General features: G+C 38.4%; 1 protein-coding gene across 2 annotated transcripts; it reads left to right on the top strand.

The window, feature by feature from the left end:
* LOC138628871 (beta-1,3-galactosyltransferase 2-like) lies at positions 1–6132 on the top strand. Of its 2 annotated transcripts, XM_069712181.1 has the most exons (4): positions 1–263; positions 1116–1293; positions 2702–2932; positions 4065–6132. In XM_069712181.1, exons 1-4 carry the CDS (start codon positions 238–240, stop codon positions 4662–4664), a joined length of 1035 nt encoding a protein of 344 aa, XP_069568282.1. In that variant the 5' UTR covers positions 1–237; the 3' UTR covers positions 4665–6132. The 2 variants fall into 2 exon arrangements, with proteins under 2 accessions (XP_069568282.1, XP_069568283.1); XM_069712182.1 differs by lacking the exon at positions 1116–1293.
* Positions 6133–12998: the final 6866 nt, after the last annotated feature.

Here is a 12998-nt window from a genome sequence, read left to right as displayed (position 1 = left end):
AGTGTTATTGTAAGGCATAACCAACTCCAGCATACATATCTGAATCATCAGCACGTCATCAAGCGTAGCCCTTCAAAGCAGTATCTCTTTCCTGCCAGTAACTGCTCAAAAGGAAGGCGGGTGTGTTTGTCGAACACACTCTACTACAAACCACAATAGTTAGGCACACAGCAGCATCCGCATTTCGCAAAGTGATTGCTGACAGTCAGCTTTGAAATAATTTGTTACCCTTTGAAAATGGCGGAGAACTCTGTTTCTAAATGGTAAGTGTAGATTTTCCCTTTATTCAAAATATATTGACTGAAAAAGATGATGCTGTATAAGCTTGTGGACTCCGTGTGGTTCTTTAATGTGAAAGCTTTTATAACATGGACAGAAAATGGATCGGCCAGCCTGATTACAGTAGTGACGGAGCGCCTCACAACCATTAAAGTTAATGTTTTAAGTCGCAGTGTACAAATGTCTCATTTCTGATAATGTGTCTGTAATGTTTAATCGGGTAAACAAAACAAAAATATAATTTTAGCTGATAATGCCATAATGCCAAATGTCGTTTTTCTGGTTTCACAGCAGAGACAGTCAGATCAAACTAAAAGTGAAACTAAACATGTGTTTCTAAATAAATTATTGTTACCCTGCTTCATTCTCTTAAATATGTTATCACATAACTACATATATTTTTCCACTGGTCATAATCTTTCGATACAGTTGTGTAATTGTGCAGCTTATCTCTGCTGTTTTATGGCTCTTTGTCTCTGTTAGTTGATTGCTGCGTAGTTACTATTAAGGCCAAATACAACATAGAATATGTCCAGAGAATCTGTAGAGAAGAATGTTCAGTCTCCATCACACTTTTCTCTACGAATGTAAAATGCTCGCTGTAAGATCTGCTCAGTTTGTGGTTGTGGTGGCTTCTGATGGATACAGATCCTAATGAAAACTCCTCCTTTTCCTCTAAACAATGATTAAATCACAGCTAATGAGGAAAGCCCACATTATGGGGAAAGGAAGAGACAAAGTGCTTCCTGATTCAAATTAGGAATTGGACAGTTAAATGCTTGTGATGTGCAGTTAAAGGGCCTTAAAGATGTTCACTTTCATTTTTGTCTTGACAGTGAAAAGACACCACGGAAAAGAGTTAGACGATGGTTGGGTTTTTTGATGCTGTTCTTCATGATGGGGACTTTAATTATCTACAGTTTAAGCTCCCAGCTATCATGGCCTTTGAATTTTTGGAGAACAAGCACATGGTTGAGTCAGTCTTATGACAATATGACTACTTCAGTTGACAGTGTAAGTATGTTTACTGGCCTCTATGCCATCTGTGTCACCTCGAAGCAAAAGCAGCTATGATGACCAACGCATAAAAAAATAAAAAAAAAACATTGAATGTGTTCCTGCAGTTTTTCTTTGTTTATCTGATCTGCAACTCTTTAGATGAGTCATCAGTGAAACATCAATAAAATGAACATGACATTTATTTCATTTCCTGCTATTGTTACCATCAAACTGTGTTTCAGCAAAGAAATACTTTTTAGGGGTTCTTTTAAATGTTCTTTAACATTGTTTCAAATTCAGTCATTCAAAAAAGATTTGTATTTTGCTCATTGCCAAAACAGCTAACAAGCTGATTTTCACCAGGCAAGAGGTTTTTTCAAATGGTGTGTTCAAAGTACTTCAGTCATGGCCAATCAAATCAGCTCCTCTCATCCCCTTTGAACCGCTGTGGAGCAGTATATAATAATAAAAAATGTATATATAAATTATATATAAATATATATAAAAGTATATAACAAAAAATTTCCCCTCAGGGATTAATAAAGTAAATACCTACCTACCTACCTATATTGTCAGTTTTATAACTCCTGGATAAGGAACAGATCAGCGCCGCTAGCTAAACTTTGCACTTTAAACTGACATACTTATCTGGTGGTTTCAGGTTGTGGTGTTGAGAAATAAACTGCATTGTGAGCGTTGAGTGTGTAACATTTACTTTCCAATCATTAAGCTGCTGTGTGCAAATTGCCTTGATCTTTCCTGCATTAGTGATACAGTGTCACACTCAGTGGTCTTGCAAGGCTGGCTAGATTACTAAACCAGACAAGTAGGTGAAAAGGCTTTTGAATTGTTACCCCTTTATTTGTACTTTAATTGCAATTTATTTGTAGTTAACCAGAGTGCCTTTTATATTTTATGGCTGAGATTGGCTGCCGGCTTTTGACATGTTTCAAATGCTTGATTTGCATCCAATTCAATACAATGTAGACAAAAGCCAGCTTAATCTTAACTGAAGCGGAAGGTTGCATTCAGAAAATCTTGTTTTTATTATTTATGTTAGCGCAATAAAATACATATGAAATCCACCCATCATCTCAGTGGGATTTTGGATAGGTCTGTAAATGTTCACTTTTGCCCACTGTGGCCACAAAAAATAGCTCTCAGATACACCTGGATCTCCGCTGAGACCACCTTAGACCAACTCTGTCAGTATAAAATAGGGCCCAAACTGCGCAAACAGCCTAGTAGTCAAAATGTATCAATAATCCATATTGTGATTTTCAATGTGAAGCTTATGTAAGAAAAAAGTTGATGTAAATTAACTGAAAAAAAAAAAAAGTTGTACTATCAAGTTGGAAAGCTCAATGAACATCAGCCTTCTCTGCTTGCACAGATCTCACCCTCTTATTACTCCCCACTACAGTACTTTGTGGCATACCCGCACCAGTACCATTTCATATTGGATGAACCAAAGAGATGTCGCCAGGAAAGCCCATTCTTGGTTCTTATGATCCCAGTTGAACCCAACAACAAAGAGGCCCGTGACATGATCCGCGACACGTGGGGGAAAGAATCCAAAGTGCTAGGCCAAGTAGTCATCCACTACTTCCTGCTGGGAACGGTCAGGCAGGAAGAGCTCCTTAATAAAAAACAAGTGAGTTGAATCATTTTTCTGTCTAAAATAAATATATTCTATACATTGTCCATGATGGCAGTCTGGGGGGAAGGGTGTATCTGTAGCTGATGAACTCCATCCTTGAATGCACTCTTTTTCTTCTAGAGGAGATCCTTAATGCCACTTGCAATCCAGGGCTTGTTATTTGGAAAGCAGCACACAAGTGTGATGGTAACAACAATATGTTTATGCAGAACTTTAGGTAGTCTGTGGTGCAGTGTATGACCTCCTCGTTGTCCTCACTGTAGTTTCTGCAACACCCTCTGGTCAGACTAACAGCAGTTGCCCAGAACCTTCTCTGCCTCAGCAGTACAAGTGGCCTTTACTGGGGCTGAAGAAGGACTAAATTATGTTCAGAGTAGTTAGGAGGACTCAATGCAGCCCTTACATTATCATAGAGGTCTATTGAAATGTTCTTCTTGAAGGAGCAACTTACAAACACATAAATGTTATAGACAAGGCACACGATTAAAGCCTCCAGAAATCATGATGAAGGTCTCAACAATGGAGTGCGAGAACTCCTTGGGCATGAAATATAGCCGTCATCCCAACAGTGAACAGTTACATCTCCTTGGCTGCACCATATGATGTTAAAGAAGAGTAGCAGTCCCTTAACATCCCTGTTCACATCTTACAGTAATGCAAATCAGGAAAATCCAGGGAAAAAAATCACATTTGCCATTGGGATGATGTCTGTTAACCGCATTTCCATGTAATACATAAACTACACTTCCTGTACACTTCTGTTTCCCATATATAAAGTAGTAAACAAATATCAAAAAAAAAAAAAAAAAAAAAAAAAACATTTATGCTAATTATACGCCACCAAAATAGCAGATAGACAAAGTAAGAGACTCAATGGTAAACACAGCATAGTATTTAGCAGTAATGAGTCCAATTTTTCACTCGGGTTTTGGTGGAAACAGAAGACCAGCGTTAACACTTGAGTGTGCACTGGATTTTTCACCAGTTGAACAGAAATACAACTCCAACTAAATGCAAATGTTTCTCAATTTCTTCTGGAGGTTTAAAAAAGTGGTTGCCAGGAAAAAAAATCTGTTAATTACTGCTTTAACTTCAGTCCCCTATCTCACTTTTTTTTTTTTTTTAGGTATTACATGAAAGCGAGAGACATCATGACATTCTCCAGAGTGACTTCTTGGACAGCTACAATAACCTCACCATTAAAACGATGGTTATGTTCGAATGGCTCAGTAGTCATTGCCCCAACACGTGCTATGCGATGAAGATTGACTCGGACATGTTCCTTAATGTTCACAACCTTGTTGACATGCTTTTGAAGGCCCCCAGACGTCATTACATGACAGGAATGGTGGCAAGGAGTGGTGCTGTTCTTCGAGATCCCAACTCAAAGTGGTTTCTGCCTGTTTCTGCCTTCTCTGAGTCACAATACCCACCTTATGCCCTGGGACTAGGCTATGTGTTCTCACTGGATTTACCCAAGAGGATACTGGAAGCGTCTGCACACGTTAAAGCTGTTTACATTGAAGATGTGTATGTGGGTATGTGTATGAATCATTTGGGAATCGACCTGACAGATCCTCCTCATGGTGATTTGTTTATGGGTACACTACCTTTCTTCAAGGGCAACTGTTACTGGACCTCTGTCATTACAACAATACTAACAAACTCTAAGCAGCTTTGGGATATCTGGGAAACATATCAGACTCAAATTCAAAGTGGCTGTTAAACACTTCTGCATGTGCCTTATAAAAGGTTTCTCTTATATAGCCCTGCTGGGAAGTACAAAAGTTACAATACCACTCTGTTTACAGCACTGCCTTAATGATATTTTCCATTTTTGGATTATTTTCTGGATTCTTGATACGGAAACAGAGATTATGAGACAGATATGCATTTTGCAGCTAAGCACGATGTGTCTATTTCAGTTGTTTTGCAATGATTGCACAAATGATTTTCATTGTAATGAGTACTTTACAGATTTCGTGAAGGATATTTTTTTTTTTTTAATTGTTCTTGTGGTCAGGGAGTTTACACGTCCAGGACTATTATAAATCTCACCAAAAAAAAGTGTGGTTAAAATGAGCAGTCACAACGAGTTAGGTTGCTTATTAGGTATCCTGCTTTGAAAGATGGAAGCCCCAACATGTGGAATACCAACTCAGTAATCATGTATCCAAAGTCATTTTAAAGGCATGGCAAATTTCAAGTTTCATTATGTCCACAGGGTTAGCACAAAATGGGCTCTGACTTTCACTTACAAGAAAGTTTCTCCAGTCTTGTACTGTACTTTTTCCTTAACACACACTTTCAGTTGTGAACACAAGAACATACAGACATCACTGAAGAAGATGTGAGAAAGCATAATGTAGGTATTTTTAATTTGTAACAAAATAAACCTGCTTTGGTTTCACATTAAAATGTCAGCAAAAACATTTTTGTTGTGCATATATTGTCCTTAAAAACAGACTAAACAAAGATATAATAATGATGGGAGGTTGTGTTAATTTACTGAATGGATGGAAAGTGCTTGAATCAAAGAGAAAAATGTACCAGTATCCTGAACCAGAAGCTCTATACCATGTTTATATCAGATAACACGTCCTGGCATGAGTGTAGATTCCATGTTAAATCTACTGTATTTCTCTCTCTCCGTTAGTTGGTTGCCCCTCCACTTTGGAATAAAGTAAAACATCTGACTGCTAAATCACTACTGGCAATTTGAAAAATTGCTGTGAAATTGTATAGAAACAATCCTTCTCTTCTAGTACAGCCATGACATTGCAATTTTTGGTTTATACATTTAGAATCTCAAAAACTATCGGATGGATTGCCATAAAGTTTTTTTTTTTACAGACATTCATGGTCCCCAGAGCACTTTAATGACTTAGAAGATTTTTGCTGACCTTATTTTTTTCTCATACCACAAGAAAATGTTGCAATTATCCAGTGATAATTGCAAGATTTGTTGCAATCATATTTGGTTCACAGATCACGTTTCCTACTGATTGTGAAGATCCCCAACTGTTCCTCTAGCGCCACCAACAGGTTGACATTTTTGGTTCCCTTGTTGATTGCCTCATTCCCATTGGCAGGACCGCAATGGGACACCAATTAGGACAGACATGCCAGTTCCCCCCAGGATGAATTGTAATAAACTTTGTAATATCCTGTCTTTATAATTGAAGAAAAAGAAATTGAAGCAACTCGTCGTTAAGTGGTATTTCCATCTTTTGGAGATACATAATTTTTTACTGTATCACAAACAACAAAAATGAACCTCATTTATACACACACACACACACACACACACACACACACACACGCACACACACACACACACACACACACACACACACACACACACACACACACACACACACACACACACACACACACACACACACACTTAACCACTGCTTATACCTGTTTATAGTATTGTATAGTCGTCTATGAGGAGATTTAGAATAAACCCTGTACAATAAAAACAGAGGAACCTTTTGGTCAAAAATAGTACAACAGTTACACCACTGGCCAAGCCCTCAGTAGAGCTGAGTCACAGAGGAGTGTGTAGATCTTGAACATTTGCCAAAGAGGTTCTCATGTTACAGTAAGATAGCTTTTAACTGCACAATGAAAACTTAATCTGTGTATGAAATCTCATACATTATTTAGCTCACAGAAATCTGTTAAGCCTGCAGCCAAAAAACGTCTAAATCGTTCATTTGCTGGGGTTGTAAAAGTGGATGAATCCATCATATATTAGACAAAGATTTTATAGCAAAATGTGGGAGTGAGTTTCAAGTGAATGCTTCCCTTTCTATGCTTCTCTTACGTCTGAGTTATACTGTTTTTTTTTTTAATTTCATGAGTATTGATACATTCAGTCCTAATTTATATAATTCATACGATTTCTAGTGAGTGTTTTATGTAAAATGTCAGCTTGTTTAAGTCTAGATTATTATTATATTACATTCAAAGCAGAATGTTTTCTCTTCTCAAGAGCACCTCAGTGGTCAGAAATAACAGGAAATGTCAGTGTTTGCCAAACAGAATACCAAGAAAAAACAGATTATTTTATACATTAACAATATTCCATGATTGTGTATGAATCTCCCCTACAGAAACCAAATTATTAAAGCGACAGTAATGTGTAGGAACAAGATCATATAGGAAGAATCAACACCCAAACACGTACAAACGCCACTCCCTGACCTGACTGACTTCACAGTGATCTGAAAGCACTCCTTCTCTCTTCTTTTCTCTTCAGTGTAATGTCATGATTTGAGTGACGTTCAAACATAAGCAACAGCACTCTCTCCTGGTATGCAGATGAATGAGAAAGTAGAGATGTGGTGGGACAAGTAATAAACAATACTGGCAGTCAGTCAAATTCTGGCTGTCAAATAAAGAGTGTAGTTTCTAATGAACTTTTAACACCTTTTAATAAAAACATGACACATTCTGTTCATTATTAAACAATAACTAGATCTACAAATCCTAATGGGATTCTTTTTATTGTCTATTCTAATAATACTACTACTATAACCAAATGGATAAAAACATGAAGATAGGACATTTTGCAGTGATGGTTAGGTCCAAGGTTAAACTGTTATGGTTTTTGAACTAACCCAACATCTTCATCTAACCCAATCTGTGTCTCCTCCACATCACTAAGCCTGCAGCGAGCTTCTCTTCTCCAGGTCTTGTTCTGCTGCTCTACTTTCAAACATTCAGCCCATATCTCTGACCATTTGTGTCCTTTTCATAATCCCCTTTAAGACCGCTGTGGTCAATGTGTTGAAGTCTGCTGAGTGTCGTGCACAAAACATCTAAATGTGAGACAGCATCAAGATTTGGCTAAGTTTCTGGGGAGGTTGGGTCAATATAGACCCAGAATCAGCCCCCAGAATAAAACCAGGGAACTTGGCCATCAGCCATCACGAGTCCAGCAGATGTCAGGCATCACGCAATGCTGGACTGGAGGAAAGCCACTCAAACTGGTTGCTATCAGAATGTCTCGTCCTCATTTACCAGAAACAGTACAGCTCCACAACTGTACTTTCCAAGCCGTCTTATTGGACTTTAGTTTACAAATTTGTCAAACTGCCATTTGAAAGCTGCTGTGGTAGTGAGAGAGGTCACAATATCCCCATCTTTTAGTGACAGAGTTTATTTATTTACAAAATTATGAAAATCAAATGCTATGACCGCAACAGTCGCAACATCTCATCCCAGTTCAACACTTATGGACGATTTTAGACTAATTTTCATCCCTTCACAGACTTTAAAAATATATGTCAATGATATACATACTGTATTATGTATATGTTCGCTGGAAATGTTCTGAATATTTGTGTTAGTGCCAGACTTTAAATAGTTAATTCTGTATATGTAAATATAATTAACCAGCTGACTAATTAGCATTTCGATTTTTAACCAACTAAGTATTAATGCTCTTTTTCAGCAATTATTTCAGCCTCACCAAGAAAACCAGTTATACTGTATCATATTTTAGTTAGTCAGCAGATTAGGGTTAAAAGACCTGGTCAAGCAGACTTCAGCAGACAGGTAAGGTCTACTGATGTACCTTCTGCTAACAAGTTCACTGTTCAAAAATACAATAATCTTCTTTAATTATGGCAGTATGGTTTAATAAGTGCAGTGAAGAAACTGGCCATTAATGACCATTTTTGTTTGTCCAATCAGGTGAAGGTAAAAAGGTTTCTGCAGACATTTAAATGAAGAAGAGATCGCGTTGTTGATCTGACTCTGCTGTTCTTACCATCCTGAACAAGAATTCATAATCTGGGGAGCTGCTTTTAAATCTTATGTTCATTTGCAGCAGGATCAGCCATCCTGAGCCTCTGTGATGTGTCTTGTCAGCAACTTTTTTTCTTACTATTACCTCCTAGTAAACATGTCTCCCCCATTCCCCCCCATTTTTTGTTACAATTTGTAACATATTTTTATTCTTTTCATTGATATGTAGCTCAGCACAGTGAATAATATGGTACAGCCAAAAATTTGTTAATGCAACCAAAACATATCCAACACATCTCAGCATCAACTTTCACTCATAACGCAATTACCTTAAGTAACGATAACAACAGGAATTATAGTTGAACAATATGATGTGAAAAACTGAACTGATACATACTTACTGTAAACATCCTAATGTGGTGATTATAGCATATTGGTTATTATGTTATGTATGATCAATTAAACCGTTCAAATAAAAGCTTCATAAAAAGTAAAATAGAAATGCCTTGATGTGCCAAATACATATAGAAAGATATTTATCTTTTTCCCTGAGAAACTGGCAACAATATCTGACACACTTATCTTATATTTGCTGTTTGCGTGTTTTACGTACAGTATATGTGTGTGCATGCATGCATGCAAGTGCCCTCAGGAAATGATGTACAAAACTAGAATGTCAGCTTCCTCTTGACACAAACTACCTTACATCTTGAATATTTGGAAACACACAGCAACACGCACACACACACACACACACACGCACGCACGCACGCACACACACACACACACACACACACACACACACACACACACACACACACACACACACACACACACACACACACACACACACACACACAGGGAAAGCCAAAAATGATGGTGACAAACAACTTCCATTATTCTGGAATTTTCTTATTCAGTTGTTGTCTTGTTTAGGTTAGATACAATTCCACAAATCTGTGTGTTGCAGTGTGTGTGTGTGTGTGTGTGTGTGTGTGTGTGTGTGTGTGTGTGTGTGTGTGTGTGTGTGTGTGTGTGTGTGTGTGTGTGTGTGTGTGTGTGTGTGTGTGTGTGTGTGTGTGTGTGTGTTTGTGTGTTTATGTGTGCAGGCAGCTGACCCTGGCGTGAACAGGGCCACTGTGTGAGACCACAGAGAGACCATTCTTCACTGTGACACAACACACACACACACACACACACACACACACACACACACACACACACACACACACACACACACACACACACACACACACACACACACACACTCCACACTTACAGCCATCCCCCCCCCTCACTTACTCCTTAAATTTGTCACATTCACTAACACACACAAACGCACATACAGAGGGTGCAAGAGAGTCACTTGCCATCTCTCATTCTCCTACACAGAACTCAAGCATAGTCTTGCTTTCTGTTTCTCCCTAACACTCACACACACACACACACACACACACACACACACACACACACACACACACACACACACACACACACACACACACACACACACACACACACACACACACACACACACACACACAAACACACAGTGACTGTGTCCCACCACATAATGACCCTTATTTCACCATCCTGGCTATGAGTCATTGGTTCAGTCCGGAGCCTGGGATGTCAAGCTCCATCAATCCAATACATCTTACACTTAAAAATACAAAGGAACATAAATATTGTAAAATGTAATGGGATGTATCAAATGGGACATAAGACAATGTCCATCTGCCTGACTGTACTGTATGACAATACCACCAAATATATTGTGTTTTATTGTATATGTTTATGATAGCAGTTCTTTTGTAAATATATGGTGTGGTCTACTTACTAGTGAACACCACATTGGGTTTGGAACAGCATCCTTATTCAGCCAAAGCCTGGTAGCTACACTTCTAGCTCAGGAAGTCTGAAGAAGTGTGACCAACACCCGGCACAGACGATGATCATATTTTAATCTTTAACGAGACAGTCTGCACAAAGACATCACAGGAGTTTGTTTGTTTAGGTGTTTTTTTCCTCAATTTTGAATTTGTTCAATTAAATGATTTTGAATGATGAAATGATGAGACTTACACTTTTTATGGCAAAACACTTCACTTTCTGATTTTCTTGTTTTTGTGTCCTCCAGGCAAATATTAACCTTTACCACAATAAGAAAAAGCACAGGCATAATATTGACATTAATGAGATGACTAGCACAAGTATAATGATATTATTAATTACAGCTGTGCCTCTTTTTACTGTTTTAAAATGTCTGCTATGAAAAGTCAATGTTATGACTTAAAATTACTGTCTTTAACAGGAGAACCTTGATGTTTTCAGAATTTATGTAAAAAAAAGTTCAAGAATAAAGTTTAAAAAAAAAACCTCACTACCAAGCTGGTATTACCTGTATGATGAGGTAATATTGGAACGGCAAAAAGACAAACAAACACAAATATAGGCAGAATTTGAAAATACTGATCACCCCCTGCCTCGCCCCTCTGTCCTAAGGCCCTCCCCCCAGACAAGTGCTGGTGTATGAGTGCGCCTCACACACACACACACACACACACACACACACACACACACACACACACACACACACACACACACACACACACACACACACACACACACACACACACACACAACAAAATGGTTGCCTTTCAGCCGCCTTGTCCCTGGGCGAGCACCGCGCTCTCCTTTGTTCATTGATGTCTTTAAATGTGCTCTATAAATAAATCTGACTTTACTTGACTTGACTTTGTCTCCAGATCAACCAAGTTGTCTGGTCCTCTGAGCACTGGTTCCAGTTTAGGTTGGGGACCTTGGCCTGTCTCTGCCTTTCTGCGTTGCCCCTGTTCGTGCCCGCAAACCTCCCAAGGCAGAGGCTGATGCAGGATCGCTGACACCAGATCCTCCCCATCACACGGAACCTTAGCCTCAATGCGGTGCAACGGCTTCGACCATCATCCTCTCTGCACCTTGAAGGGAGGAGAGTTGAACCGAGGGGTTCAATGTCTAATAGATTTTGTGAATGCTGGAACAACAATTTTATCTCCAATATTTTTCCACCAACAAATCAGGTTTTATATCTTAAGGGACGTGCACACACACCTGCTTTTGTAGAGTGGACAATAAAAACGACATCTCTTTGAAATGGGCCATAATAAGTTCAGTGCGAAGGATTTAGTCAGAACTCAATTATTGTATTCATAGTTATGTTTTAATTGGTATACACTGAAACTAAGAATTGTTGTGTTTCCATTGCTTTGGAATGAGCTCTTGAGAGCAACGAAAGGAGCAGGTCCCCCTCCACGAAGAGCACTGTGTTGCACCACCATGTTTTATACAGTAGCCCGGAAGGGGCAAACAAAACTGACTCTAAAAGGCTGTTTTGCCATTTTTGCTAGTTTGGCCAGCGTATATATTATTTTACAGGTTTGGGAAAAGAGGGTGAAGCAAGGGGTGTTCAATTGGTTGCAGTCTCCAACCTCACCACTAGATGCCATTCAATTCTGCACACTGCTTCTTTTGATTCTCGTCATAGACCAGATTTTGAGGCTGAATGCGAGTCAGAGAAGGTGCAGAAATCTAGTGTACTCTTTGACAATTTTTTTTAATTACAATTTGCCAAAAGTTTATTGAATTTGTGCCCAATGATGCTACAAGGATCAGCTCCAAATAGCCTATCTGTTTTGTGATCTAACTTTAGTGCTGTTGATATCTTAATTTTCAAAAAGGTATCTGCAAAGTTTGTTCGTTTGTTTTTTTAACGATCACGGATACACGTGGGACGATTATTGTTTATTAGTGTAGCCTACTACATCATTTTCATTAGAAAACATGCTGTCGAAGCAGAGGATTAGTGATGCAAAGGTGCTTCTTCATCGCTTCTCAAAGGTTGACGAGATGTCAAGTTTTTTTTTTGTCACTCCCAATAAAAAAATTCTCAAGCGCAACACTCAAAAGTGTCAAACAATGGAATAGTGTTAACATAACCGGAAACAGCGTTAAAGTGTTAATTTCACAATTAGGTTTACAAGTTGTAGGAGTAAAAATTGAGCTTTTTTTTTTTAATCATGTATTCTATTGTAAACATAAAATAAATGGTTATGTTATATCGATGATAATTTGTGTTTAATCTCTTTTTGACAGAGGACAAATACAACTGCAAATCCATAACAAAAAAAAAAACAGTCTGCCGATAAAGTCACTTATTCTGAAAGGATTGCCCGGAAGTGCATTGGTTTTCATCGATTGGCTTGACGCTGCTAGCGAAACTTCAGAATGGACCCGACAAGAG

This window comes from Brachyistius frenatus, unplaced genomic scaffold, assembly GCF_029030835.1.
Source record: "Brachyistius frenatus isolate BFR_SWC_R1_liver_20210118 unplaced genomic scaffold, ASM2903083v1 Contig_107, whole genome shotgun sequence".
Lineage (NCBI taxonomy): Eukaryota > Metazoa > Chordata > Actinopteri > Embiotocidae > Brachyistius > Brachyistius frenatus.
This window is presented reverse-complemented; position numbering and strand designations above follow the sequence as displayed.

Coding starts and splice junctions, on each gene's coding strand:
- LOC138628871 (XM_069712181.1), top strand. CDS start 238: ATGGCGGAGAACTCTGTTTCTAAATG. Junction 264..1,115: donor GAGAACTCTGTTTCTAAATG/GTAAGTGTAGAT, acceptor TTGTCTTGACAG/TGAAAAGACACCACGGAAAA. Junction 2,933..4,064: donor AGCTCCTTAATAAAAAACAA/GTGAGTTGAATC, acceptor TTTTTTTTTTAG/GTATTACATGAAAGCGAGAG.